This window comes from Hemitrygon akajei, unplaced genomic scaffold (genome assembly GCF_048418815.1).
Source record: "Hemitrygon akajei unplaced genomic scaffold, sHemAka1.3 Scf000039, whole genome shotgun sequence".
Lineage (NCBI taxonomy): Eukaryota > Metazoa > Chordata > Chondrichthyes > Myliobatiformes > Dasyatidae > Hemitrygon > Hemitrygon akajei.
This window is the reverse complement of record NW_027331925.1, coordinates 6,294,911-6,309,366: the sequence shown is the minus strand read 5'-3', so window position 1 is coordinate 6,309,366 and position 14,456 is coordinate 6,294,911. Positions and strand designations below refer to the sequence as shown.

The window sequence follows — 14,456 nt, the reverse complement described above, 5'->3', positions numbered from 1 at the left end:
TTTTATAAGTGTTTAAACTGATTTGCTCTGGGAGAGTCACCTGAGTGGGCTTATGCACAGATTCGGGGTGCGCACGTATGTGCGGGTGCATACCGATTTGGGATATGTGTCTATATCGGGTTTGTTTCGGTGATACAGGGGTGCACACAGATTTGGGGTGCACACGGATTTGGGGTGCACACGGATTTGGGGTGCACACGGATTTGGTGGTGCACGTGGATGTGAACAGATTTAGGGGCTTCTCAGCTACAGTGTGAATGCACATGGAATTTGGGGTGTCGGTTGCTTTGCCGGTGCACACTGATTCGGCGGCGTCGGTGTGTCGACTCTCAAGGTTGTTTCACTTGAACTTTAATAATAAATGCATATTGATGCTTGACATCTCTTCTTGGTTTATGTGTTGGTGTCAACTGTTTTTGATCTACTTGAAATTAATCTTGCTCTGGGAATATCTAATGTGGACATAGGGGCCTCGACAGTTTCGGTAATGAGCAGGGTTTTGGGTTTACACAGAGATTTGAGGATGTGCGCTGATTTTGGAGTGGTTTGTGGAATATGAGGGTGCACGGGGATTTGGGGATGTGCGTTGAAATTGCAGTTCTTTCAGCAAACATTGGGGTGCAAAGGGATTCGTGGTGTCGGCGGATTCCCGGGCATATACTGACTCGGGGGTGCACACGGACTTGGGGGTGTGTGCAGATCTAGGGGGGAGTTGTCCAGTATGGGTTTGCATGTGGATTTCGGAGTGCGCCCGTATCTGGGTGTGGGTGTGGATTTAGGAATGCTGCCGGAGTTAGGTGTGCACACGGATTTTGGGGAATCGGTGGTTTTGGAGCATTCTCATGGGCTTCGGGGTGATTTCCGAGTTCTCAGGATTTGGAGGTGTGACGACTCTCAGTTGTTGCATTTTTAGATACTGTAATAATAACGCACTTTGAACGTTCAATTACTTTCTGAGGTGGAGGCAGCCGCTTTGTGGTCTATTTAAAAGGCTTATTGCTCTGGGGTAATCCAATGTGCATGTCTGCTGATTTGTAGTTCTGACGGATCTCAAGGTCGTTTCCTTTGTACATACAATTTGAACTTTGACCTCTGTTCTTGCATTTCTCTGGTTCAGGCGCCATTTTATGAAGAGATTGAAATTATTCTCACTTGGATAATCTAATCAGTAAGTGAAGGTATCAACGGTTTGCTGTGCATACAGATTTAGGGGTGTGTGAAGACACGCTGAGCAATCGGTAGAACAGAGGGATCTGGGAACACAGATTCATAATTACCTGAAAGTGGTTTCACAAGTAGATTGGGTGGTGCAGAAAGTTTTTGGTACTTTGGACCATAGATCAAGGTGCTGAGTACAGGAGATGGGGGGCTATGATTAAGTTGTATAAGAGGTTGTTGCCGCTTCATTTGGAGTATCATGGGCAGTTTCTGTTACCTGCCTACAGGAAATGCATGAATAAAATTGTAAGAGTACAGAGAAAATTTATAATATGATTCCTGGGATGTGCAGACCTGAGTTGCCGGGAAAGGTTGAATAAGTTATGACTTTATTCCCTGGAACATAGGACGATGATGGGCGTCTTCATAGAGATATACAACATTATGAGTGTTATAGACAGGGTAAATGCTGCCAGGATTTTTCCTATGAGTTTCAGTTAGCCTGGAATAAAGGTCGCAGTTAAATATTTATCGGGAAGTTGATTGGTGAAAGAGGTGCAGGACTGGAAAAGGGGAATCTAATAGAGGACAGATGGGTATCGTCTCCCTATCGTATTCCATCCTCCTTTTCCTTCTTCCATTGCTTTCTTTACTTCACCCCTACACCCTCCTTCCAGTTGCACATCACCTTGTGTTTCTTCCTCTCATCCCCACAACCTCTAAGCCTGACTCCTCATTTTATTCCTCAGTCCTGCTGAAGGATCCCGGCCAGAAACGTCGACTGTGCTCCCTTCCAAAGACGCTGCATAGCCTGCTGAGTTCCTTCAGCAATTTTGTGTGTGCTACTAGTTACCCTGTCACCCCTTCTCTTTTCGTCTACACATCACCTTTCTCTGGTTCCACTCATCCTTCCTTTCGTCAGTGTTCCACTCTACTCCTCTATTAGATTAGTTCTTTTGTAGCTCTTTATCTTTTCCAGCTCTCAATCTCCCAGCCTCTTGAGTTCAGTTCCATCACCTCCCACCAACCTTGTCCCTCATCTACCAAATGCCAGTTTGTACTTCTACCGCTTTCTTCAATTTATCATTCTAGCACCTATCCCGTCCTTTCCGGCCCGATGAAGTGACATTTTACAAAACGTTGACTGTCGTCTGTTAACTGTTGGGTGTTGTCCACAGTGGAGAGATCATTGCGGCTGGACTCACCATGTAGGAGTGTTGTTCACAGCGGACCTGTTATTGCGGCAGAACACCACCTGGTGGGAGTGTTGTCCACAGCAGACATGTCTTTCTGGCTGGACTCACCAGGTCGGAGTGTTGTTCACAGCGGAGCTGTTATTGCGGCAGGACACCACCACGTTTGAGAGTTGTCTACAGCAGACCTGTCTTTGTTGCTGGACTCACCAGGTAGAAGTGTTGTCCATCAGGGACCTGACATTTCGGCAGGACACCACCGGGTGGGAAAGTTACACACAGAAATTGCTGGAGGAACTCAGCGGGTGAGGCAGCGTCTATGAAATAAATCAGCAGCTTACCTTTCGAGCTGAGACACTTTTTCAGGACTGGAATGGAAGGGGAAAGGCCAGAATAAAAAGGCGGGGCAGAAGGAGGAGTATAGATGTAAGGTGAATCGTGATGTCTGTTGTGTAGGAACGGTAAAGGGCTGGAGAGAAAGGGATCTGATTGGAGATGAGAGGATAGACCATGGGAGAAAGGGAAGGAGGAGTGGCAACAGTGGGAGGTGATATGCAGGTGAGAAGAAGAGGTTAGAGCCAGAGTGGGGGAAAGAAGGTGAAGGGAGGGGGAAGGATAAAGTTGACTGGAAGGAGAAATCGCTACTCATGCCATCTGGTTGGAGGTTATATAAAGAAAATATAAGGTGTTGTTTTTCCAGCCGGAGGGGGGGGGGGGGGCTTCATCATGACATAAGAGGAAGCCATGGACCGACATGTTGGAACGGGAATGAGGATAGGAATAAAATTGTTTGGGCACAGGGAAGTTCCACTTTTGGCAGCTGAAAAGGAAGTGCGAGACAAAACGATCCCCCCAATTTACACCGGGTCTCACCAATATACAGAAGGCTGCATCAGGAGCAGCGGATGCAATAGAGGAAGCGTTGCCTCACCTGGAAAAACCACTTTGGGCGATGAATGGAGTAAGGGAGGAGATGAATGGGCAGGTGTAGTATTTCTCTCACTTTCAGGGGTCAGTTCCAGGAGGAACATCAGCGGAAAAGGAGAAATGAAGGGAGCGATTTCTGCAGAAACCGGAAAGTGGGGGGAAGGTAAATAAGTGTTTAGACCACAAGACATAGGAACAGAATCAGGCCATTCGTTCCATCGAGTATGCTCCGCCATTTCATCATGGCTGACCAATTTCCCTCCCTAATCCATTTTTCTGCTCTCCTAACGGAACAATTCACGCCCTGAGTGATCGAGAACCTATCAGCCTCCGCCATATTTACACTCCATCACCTGCCAACACATCCACCTGTGGCAACGAATTCAACACATTCACCACCTTCTGTTCTCAGCCAGGCAATTATAGGCCGGTGAGACTGATATCAGAAGTGCTGAATCTATTGGATGGTCTAAAGTCAAGTCTTGTTAATGGCCTCGGCGAAACGTCGAATGTATTCTTTTCCATAGATACTGCCTGATCTGCTGAGTTCCTCCAGCATTCTCTGTGTGTTGCTTGGATTTCCAGCATCTGCAGATTTTCTGTTGTCTGTGACAATCAGTTGCATTCATTTTTACGGACAGGAATCTGGTTTACCATTTTATCTGGAACTGGACACTTTAGTTTTGAAGACTGTGAGTGCGATGTTGTACTGTGAACACTGTGACCACTGTGCTCTAAATGCTTTTGTTCTATTTGAGTTCCTTCCTGTAAAATGTTTGAATAACTTGTGTTGATGTTGTTGTGACCGCGGCTTTGCCATGTGTCTGTGACGCTGCTGCAAGTCTGTTTCTCAGCGCACCTGCCTTTGATGCCATTTTCCGTACACAACCGTAAAGGAAAAGACAATAATTGTTACTCCGGATCCGATGCAGCAATAACAAAGGAAACACACAGTCATTGTGGAAAACCATTTATTTTACCACAAGATCATTGAGATTCCACATTTGTGGAACTCTGGGTGAGAGGGAAATCAGCTTGTGTTTGGATCCAGCAGCGGACAAGTGTGTGTGTGTGTCCTTAGCAGAACAGAGGTGTTAGTTCAGAATGTTCTTTCCCAACCGTCTGCACTTATCTCATCTGTACAGCTGTATTATCGCCCTACTGAGGGGTGGTGATCAGCACAGTGATCTTAGTTTTGCAGGCTTGCAACTGAACTGGATAAATACAGACTGTCAAGTCACAAAGCTTTAACAGCACACAACTGTTAACCCTTCCTTCCCCCTCCATCCCCTTCTCTCTCTGCCACCCTCACCTTCTCTCTACATCTCTCCCCCACACTCCCCCCACTCTCCCCCCACTCTCCACCCTCTGAGTTAGAGGGAAATCAGCTCGTGTTTGGATCCAGCAGCGGACAAGTGTGTGTGACCTTCTCAGAACAGAGGAGTCAGTTCAAAACGTTCTTTCCCACCCGTCTACACTTATCTCATCTGTACAGCTGTATTATCGCCCTACTGAGGGGTGGTGGTCAGCACAATAATCTTAGTTCTGCAGGCTTGCAACTGAATTGGATAAACACAGGCTATGGACAAAGTCACAAAAGTTTTAACAGACAACAACTCTTAACCCTCTCTGCCCCTCCCCCTCTCTCCACTCCACACCCTCTGAGTTACAGGGAAATCAGCTTGTATTTATATCTGGGAACAATCCACAAGGCCACAAAACTTTAACAACACACAGCTCTTCTGACTTTATATTTCAAATGTTCTTCCACAGGGCCGGTGACTTTAAATGCCTTGGTGCTACCAGTTCAGAGAGCTGACACGTAAGTGCTGTCACAAAGAAGGCACAGCACTTCCACTGCTTGAGAAGTTGCACAAATTCAGCTTGTTGTCCAAAACTTTGTCAAACTTCAGTAAACGCATGATAGACAATATCCTGACTGGTTGCATCACATCCCACGACAGAAACCAGTTCCCAAGAACGGAAAGATCTACAGAAAGTGTTGGACACTCCCAGCCCAGCAAAGAGAAATTCAGCACATCTACAAGGAGCGCGGCCACAGGAAAGCAGCATCAATGATAACCATCCCCCACCCACTCAGACCACGCTCTCTTCTCGCTGCTGCCCTGGGGAAGCAGGTCCCACACGTGTGGACACATTTTCCAGGCCTCTGCAACTCATCGTCTCAAAATGATCAGTATGTCAGTCTTTGTGTGGAGTTGTTTTTATCGATTCTGTTGTATTTTTCTGTACTACTGTGGATGCCAGCAAGAAAATGAATATCATGTCTGTATGTGGTTACGTATCTGTACTGTCAGAATAAGTTTAATTTCAAATGTGAGCAAAGGCACAAAAACTAACAGACATCCATCCAGAGGAAGAGTGAGACACGCACTCACACACACACACACACACACACACACACACACACACACACACACACACACACACACACACACACACATTCACAGACACACTCACACACACACTCACAGACACACACACATTCACACACTCATACACTCTCTCACAAAAACACACTGTTATGCCGTTGGCCCCCTCCTTTGTGAAAATCGCAAGAACTCTAGTTAAGGGGGGTCAACTGACCCAAGAGAGAGACGTGCGAAAGACCACGTTCTTCCAAGACGCAGAATAAAAGTGACTTTGACTATTGTCTCATGGAGACCACCTGAAAAGCCCTCGAGCAAAGTGGGCTGGTTGAGAGAGAGATCGCATTACCTGCAACTTGATCGACACCTGCGATCTCGTGAAGAAGTATAAAGGCGGGTCTGAGGGGAGGACCCTCAGATGCACCAAGGAAACACACGAAGGAGAAACGCTAGAAATCCTGCGACAGCGTTTTAATAGCTACAGCCGGTGGTGGGGTTCGTGTGCGTCCTTCCCTTGCCTGGGATTGGCGACTTCACCACGGAAGACGGCCTAGCTACAGGGGAAGCCACAGATGAGAGTCCATTCCCCCAACGAGACTTCCGACTACCTCCTACAGGTTGGAAAACCTGTCGGGTAAATGCTTCATGTTCTCTGTCTTTCTAACTAAACGTGCACCAACGCGACACTTCCGCCGACAACTAAGTGAAACTGCCGTGATCTGAAAGACTTTTAGCTATCCAGTGAACGATATAAAATCTACATTACCCCTAGACGACGATCGAGCTTGTGTTTTGAATGATTATTATTACACCGGTGTTTTAGATTGAGTTTTGACGATCTGAATGTTTTGTATTAACCATACGTTTGTGCCCTTGTTGAATAAAACGGTTGAAAATAGTAGCATCCGACTCAGCTGATCCATCTATCTTTGCTGGTAAGTTACCTGGTTACGGGGTTTTCGTAACAACACTCACACACCAAGCCACACATGCTCGTGCAGTGAGGCTCACATTGACATAAATGTGCACACAGGCCCTGAGACTCACAGGAAACACAGACAGACACACATGGAGATACACACACGTGCACGCACAAACACATATACAGCACATACACACTGACACACATTAATAGAACAAACACGCACACAGACACAAATACACACACAGACACTCACACGCATACTAGCACGCAGAGACGACTCATAGAGACAGAAACTCACGCATGCACACACAGACAAACACACAAAGGCACATAGACACAGAAGGAGACACAAACGCATGCACCACGCACACATGCACACACAAACAACTCTCACATCTCCCTCTCCAGCTCTCCATTGTCTTTTCTGTGCTTTCAATGTTTGATATGTTTCATTCTTCGGAACTCTGAAAGTCCAGGCCTGGAGCCATTATTTATTTGGCAAAGCGTTTGGACGCTGCGTCCTCTCGGGGCAAACTAAAGGTGTTTTGTTTTTTTCTCTCTGCTTAATGTGTTTTATATCATCACAAGACTACAAGAACTTCGAGGACTGCTGGTCCGCTGCACAAGTCAGCTGCTTGTTTCGTCTCAAGGGACAATCTTAGATCTGGCAAATCTGTTGGAATTCTTTGAAGTAATAACAATCAGGATCGACAAAGGAGAATTGGTTGATGCTGTGTATCTGGATTTTCAGAAGACCTTTGACAAGGTGCCACAGAAGCGGCTACTTAGCCCATGGTATTACAGGGACTATACTGGCTGATTGGTAAGAGGCAAACAGTGGGAATAAAGGGAAACTTTGCTGCTTGGTTGCCGGTGACTAGTGATGTCCCACAGGGATTTGTGTTATGTCAATAATTTGGCTGAATTGACTGTTTTGAGCAAAGTTTGCAGCCAATACGAAAATAGGTGGAGGGACAGATAGTTTTGAGGAAATAGAGAGGCCACAGAAGTACTTAGACAGATTATGAGAATGGGCGAAGAAGTGACAGATGAAATACAATGTCAGGAAATGTATGGTCATGACTTCGGTATTTTCCCCAAATGAAGACACAACCATTTGAGGATTAAAGGGATTTGAATTAATTATGCAGGATTCTCCAAAGCCAACTTGCAGTCTGAGTCTATCGTGGGGAAGGAAAATGTGATGTCAGCATTTAATGTGATGCAATTCTGAGGTTTTGTAACTCACTGGTGAGGCCTCACTTGGAGGAATGGGAGCATTTTGAGTCCTTTAACAGAGAGGATGTGTTGAAACTGAAGAAAGTTCAAATTAATTTCACGAAAATGATTCCAGGATTTGACAGCTTGTCACTTGAAGGGCTTCTGATGGCTCTGGGCCGGGATTCACTGGGATTCAGAAGAACGAGAGTGACCTAATTGAAAATTATCGCATGTTGGAAGACCTGTGCAAAGGATGTGGGATGGCGATGAGGAAGGATTTCTTAAGCCAGGGATGAGTGAATCTGTGGAATTCCATGCTACAGCCAGCTGTGGAGGCCGTCATTGTTAATATTTCAGGCAGAGGTTGCAGGCAGAGGTTGAAGATCCTTGGATGATCAGGGCATGAAGGGTTACGGGGAGAAGGCAGGAGACTTGAGCTGAGAGGGATAATGAATCAGCCATGATGAAATTTCGGTGCGAACTCCATGAGCCGAATGGCCTAATTAAACTCCTGTAACTTGTGGTCTTAAACAAACTCTCATTCAATGTCAGCAAGAGCAAGGAGCTGATTATTAACCCCAGAGGGCAGAAACAGGAGGTCCAGGAGACAGTCCTCATCGGGGATCAAAGGTGGAGAGGGTCAGCAACCTCAAACCTTTGGAATCACATTCGGCTCTTCATCTCACGGTGCTAATATTTATTATTTATATATATATATATATATATATATAAATTTGTATTTGCATCGTTTGTTGCTGTTTTTGCATATTGTTTTGTTTTTCTTTTGTCCATCCTGTTGGGTTCAGTCTTTTACGGATTCTGTTGTGGATCATTGATTTACTGAGTTTACCCACAGAAAACGAATCTCAGGATTCTACATGGTGACATGCGTGTACTGTGATATTACGTTTACTTTGTAAATTTTAAATTGACGTGTGAATTTGTGAATGTTTCTCTCAAACACCAGATTGAGTTGTGAGTTCTAAAGTTTCACCATTGGCTGGGTAAATAATTTTGTTCTGATCGGAATGGTCGTCCTGTCACTGTGGGCCCTCCTTAGAGGCACCGCAGTTACTGGAAACATTCCTCAATCGGACTGGGAAGTCTTAGATTCTCTGATTGTTCCAACCACTCTCTCCCTCTCTCTGGAGCGCACGCACACACACGCACGCGCGCGCACACACTCACTCACACACACACACACACACACACACACACACACACACACACACACACACACACACACACACACACACACACACACACACACACACACACACACACACACACACACACACACAAACACGACACTCATACCAGTACCCGTAAAGAGCAGGTGAACTGCCTCAATTACTAACCCCGGTGGCGCTCAGACCTCTGTGATGAAGAGCTCTGAGGGGTTGGTCATGACTAGAATCAACTCCTGTCTGTGCATGGACCTGGACCCACTGTAATTTGCTGATCGCCACAATATATCTACAGCAGATGCAATCTCACTGACTCTCCACTCAGCCTTAGATCACCTGGACAATAGCAATACACAAGTCAGGCTGTTGATTACAGCTCAGCGTTCAACACAATCATACCCTCAATTGTAATCAACAAGCTCCAAAACCTGGGCCTCAGTACGTCCTTCTGCAACTGGATCCTCACCAGGAGACCACAGTCTGTGTGGATCAGAAATAACATCTCCTCCTTGCTGACAATCAACACTGGCACAGTTGAACGATGGGTGCTCAGCCCACTGCTCTACTCTCTCTACACCCACGTCTGTGTGTCTAGGTTCATCTATAAACTCGCCGACAACACAACTATTGTTGCTGGAATTTCAGACGGTGATGAGGAGGAGTACAGGAGTGAGATAGATCAGCAAGTTGAGTGGTGTCACTGCAACAACCTTGCACTCACCATCATGAGGACAAAGGAATTTATTGTGGATTCAGGAAGGGGAAGTCGAGGGAACACACACCAGTCCTCATCGTGGGATCGGAAGTGAAAAGGGTGAGCAGTTTCCATTTCCTGCCTGTCAACATCTCTGAGGAACTATCCTGGGCCCAACCTATTGATGCAGTTACAATGAAGGCACAACATCGGCTATATTTCATTCAGAGATTGAGGGGAATCGGTCTGTCGCTAAAGACACTTGCAAATTTCTACAGATGTACTGTGGAGAGCATTCTAACTGGTTGCATCACTGCCTGGTGTGGAGAGGCCACTGCACAGGATCGGAAAATGCTGCAGAAAGTTGTAAACTCAGCCAGCTCCTTCATGGGCACTGGACTCCACAGCATCCAGGACACAGTCAAAAGATGATGCCACAAAAAGGTGGCATCCATCATTCAGGACCCCCATCATCCAGGACATGACCTCTTCTCATTGATGCTACCATCAAAGAGGATGTACAGGACCGTGGAGACACACTCACCAGTTCAGGAACAGCTTCTTCCCCACCATCAGATTTCTGAATGGACAAAGAACCCATGAACACCCCCTCAGTATTTTCCTTCTCTTTTTGCACTACATTTTAAATATAATTACACATACTAATTGTAATCGGTAGTTTTTATTACTAAATATTGCAGTGTACTGCAGACACAAAGGAACAAATTTCACCACATGTGCCTATGATATTAAACCTGATTCCGATACACAAACACGCACAGCTGGGCTCAGACATACAACACTCCCACATTCCTCCCTTTGTGACACCCTGCTTGCTCCGTGGCCCCCGGTATGAAGCTCAAACTGTTGCAACACCTGCCCTTTAAATTCATGGCTGAGGCTGTGTTGTGTCTGTTCACTGTTTGAGTTCGATATTAAATGAAGAGCATTGAATGGGAAGGAAGGTTTGAATACAAGAATAAAGATCTCCTCTGAAGGTATATGGGGTCCTGGTGAGAGCGTACATGGAACACTGTGCACAGGTCTGGTCTCCCGCCCCTAGTCAGCCTGTGGGATGAAGGTAATAAAGAGAATGTTTCAGACATTGATTTGGTAAGGGTGCGGTGCGGTAGTGTCCTCAGTGAGATTACACTAACTGGGCCTGTCTCAAAATTTGGACAAATAACAGATGGTCTGACTGAGACAGACAGTCTCAGAGGGTACTGACAGGATGGGGGCAGCAATGGCGTTTTTCCTCACTGGGTGTTGAATAAGGGGTCACAGACTCAGAATCCGATGTCAGCTGACAGGACTTAGATGAGGAGTGCGGAGAACCTTTGGATTTGTTCCCCACAAGGTTTCTAAATTCAAAAGGCACATTGAAGGGCTGAGCGAAGATAGGAACGTTGCAGGAAAGTGGCGCTGAGGTCAAAGATCAGCCATGATCGGAGGAAATGCGGAACTGCCACAAGAGACCGAATGGCCACGCTAACTCCTGTTTACCTTTGCGCCTTGTTCTGCCTTGGCCTTCAGCCTGTCCGATTGCAGCGTAGAGCCATCGGCAACCACTGCGGGCCAGATCCGGGCTCCCAGTAGCGCGGACAGGTCCGGGAGGTAACTCCCGACAACAGGCCACGATCCTCGGCAGGGAAAGACCGGGCACCCTCCGTGCAGCTGAAACATCTCACGGAATCTCCGCCAGTTTCTTCACCTCTGCCATAGAAGGATTCACCCGGCCGGTGTTGCAACCTTTACCCGAAAGTTAGCTCCCAATCTCCGGTCTCTCCCGGGTCCACCCGCTCTCAGTTCCAAACCTCGGACCGCTCCGAACGTTCAGCATCCCTCCAACTGACACTCCTCAGCCAATAGCAGCACGACTCTCCCAGCTCTGCCGCTGATTGGCTGTGAGTGTATCTGAGAACGGGCTGCTACTGGTAGCTGGAGATGTCAGTCACAGTTTGTGACAGAATCAAAGCAAGTTCTCCGAGACTGAAAGTTCAAAGTAAATTTTATTATCAGAGTACAGATAAGTCACCACATACAACCCCGAGAAGCATTTTGCTGCGGAAGTGGGGAGAAAATCTGCAGGATAGTAACTATAACTGGATCAGTGAAAGACCAGCCAGAGTGCAGACGACAACAAACTGTGCAAATGCAAATATAAATAAATAGCAATAAACAACAGGAACATGAAATAACCGCAGGGGCTGCCGACGGATCTCCGGAGCTCTCACCGCTCCCCTGTGCATTCTGACAGGCTGAAGACCAGGGCAGTACAAGGCACAAAGGTAAACTCGTGGTTTAGAAAAAATGAAACAGGCTATTCAGCCCCTTGCGCCTGTTCTGCCCTTAACTCGGAACATAACACTATAAGACCATAAGACATAGGGGCAGAAGTAGGCCATATGGCTATTCGAGTCTGCTCCGCCATTCAATCACAGCTGATCCTTTTTTTCCCTCCTGAACCCCAGTTTCTGGCCTTCTCCCCGTAACCTTTGATGTCATATTCAATACAGAACCTATCAACCTCTGCCTTAAATACACCCAACGAGGTAGCCTCCACAGCTGCATGTGGCAACAAATTCCACAAATTTATCTCGCTTTGTCTGAAGACATTTCTCCGATTCTCAGTTTTGAAAGGGCGCCCCTCTATCCTGAGGATGTGCCTCTTGTCCGAGACTCTCACACCATGGGAAACATCCTTTCCACATCTACTCTGTCTATCGGTAAATATTCAAAAGGTTTCAATCAGATTCCCCGCACGATTTTTAATACAACCGAGTACAGACCCAGAGCCATCAAACGTCCCTTTCATACCTGGAATCATCCTTGTGAAATTCATCTGAACCCTCTCCATGTCGGACCTTTGACCTCAACACCACTTTCCTGCAATGTCCCCAAAATTGCAGAGCCCCAGAATATGTCTATTAAATTTAGAAACCCTGTGGAGGAAATTCCAAAGATTCGCTGCACTGGTGAGGAAATTTCTCCTCATCTCTGTCCTGCTGAGGTGAACTGTAATATTCAGTCTGTGAAATATGGTTCCACAGCCCAGCCAGGGAAAACATCATTCCTGCCCCAACCCTGTCAATATCCTGTGAGATTGAGCCTGTCCCTTTTACTGCTTAAATTCTGAGACAGGCCCAATGCGATCCGTCTCAGTCAAACCACCTCCGATTTCACTCATTTTGTTACGATGTTTGGTTGTGGGAGCATCTGAATGGACGGTAAGTAAGCGTAGTCATCCTGTGTTGTTCCCGAGCCTGATGGTTGACGGGTAGCAACTGTTCCTGAACCTGGTGTGCGGGACCTGAGGTTCTTGTACCTTCTACCTGATTGCAGCAGCGAGCAAAGAGCCTGGCCTGGGTGGTGAGCATCTCTGATGATGGAAGCTGCTCTACTCCGACAGCGTTTCATGTCGATATGCTCAGTGGCTGGTTGGGCTCCAACCGGAGTGCACTGGGATGAATATAATAGATTGTGTCGGTTCATCAGGAGGGCGATGAACTACTTCAATCATCGTGCCAAACCGTAACTGGCTGGGGAAGAGGGACTCTCCCAGTCTGATCCTTGCTGCATGCCCGGAGATCACTCCCACAGCGCGCTGCCCCGAGATTACTGCAGTGGAGACGAGAGGGACCCCCCAGTCTGATCCTTGCTGCATGCCCGGAGATCACTCCCACAGCGCGCTGCCCCGAGATTACTGCAGTGGAGACGAGACAGTCACTCACCTCTTTGCGGACTGTGGGCTGGCGAAGATCTGTGTAGAAAGATGCAAGGGCCTGTGCCACAGCAGCTGCGTGACAGAAGGCTCACTGATCCTCGGGTAAAGACATTGCACGGTTTATCCCTGTGAATATTTCATGGCAAATCACGTCTGGGCTCTGTCCAGATTTGTGGAAACTGGCCTTTCACTGGAGCTGGGACAGACATGGGTAAAGACAGAAAGTTTTTTCAGGACTTCTCCAACCAAAATATTGTTTCCCACCCTGTGACGTGGAATGTCCAGTCCTGTACTTTCCCCTGCAGTCACAGCATCCATCTTGTCACGGCACAATTTTTAAGTTTTAAATAGTTACTTATCCCGTGTTTTACACCCCAGTCTGACTCTCTTTACACCGAGAGAGAAAAAAACTTAAAAAAACGAGCTGTTGGAGGAACTGAACGGGTCAGCAGCATCTGAGGGAAATGGCAATCGAGATTTCGGGTTGAGACAATCCAGCGGAAGGATCTCGACATGAAAGTCGATTTTACATTTCTCTCCACAGATGCTGTCTGACCCGCTCAGTCCCTCGAGTTTCTTACTCGAGATTCCAGCATCTGCAGTCTCTTCGGATCGCTTCGGATCGCAGCGATGGGACCTTTGCAGATTCAGCGAATGTTTCTGTCACACTGGATTTTTACGGGACGGGGTTGTTAGCCCGATTCCCAACCCTCCTCCTTTTGCAGCCGGGCTTGGGCAGTCCATGGCCGAGTTTTCATTTCTGTTCCGACCTGCTTAATCTGTTTCTGATCCCTCCCTGATATAGATACCACAATTCCTTCCCACAGACAGCAACATAATGTTCATTTCCCGAGTCAAGTGCGTAGTGGACAATCGCGGTACTGCAGGGGATCAGCAACTCCCTGAAAGTGAAAGCATTCTGAATCGGGAAGTGCTGGGAGTCAACATGGCTTCGAAAGGACCGGCCGAGAGTTTGAGCGAGGAGGCAATTTGTCCCGTCTGCCTGGATTTCTTCATCGATCCGGTTATACTGGAGT

At 47.0% G+C, this 14,456-nt stretch overlaps 1 protein-coding gene across 1 annotated transcript in view; it reads left to right on the top strand.

Annotated features, from left to right (window-relative positions):
• Positions 1-14,456, top strand: part of LOC140720265 (zinc-binding protein A33-like) — a 37,059-nt gene that overhangs the window by 17,510 nt on the left and 5,093 nt on the right. The window contains exons 2-3 of the mRNA XM_073035136.1: positions 5,052-5,100; positions 11,229-11,309. Of these exons, the coding sequence (XP_072891237.1) occupies positions 5,052-5,100; positions 11,229-11,309 (130 nt within the window). The remainder of the gene's footprint in view (positions 1-5,051; positions 5,101-11,228; positions 11,310-14,456) is intronic.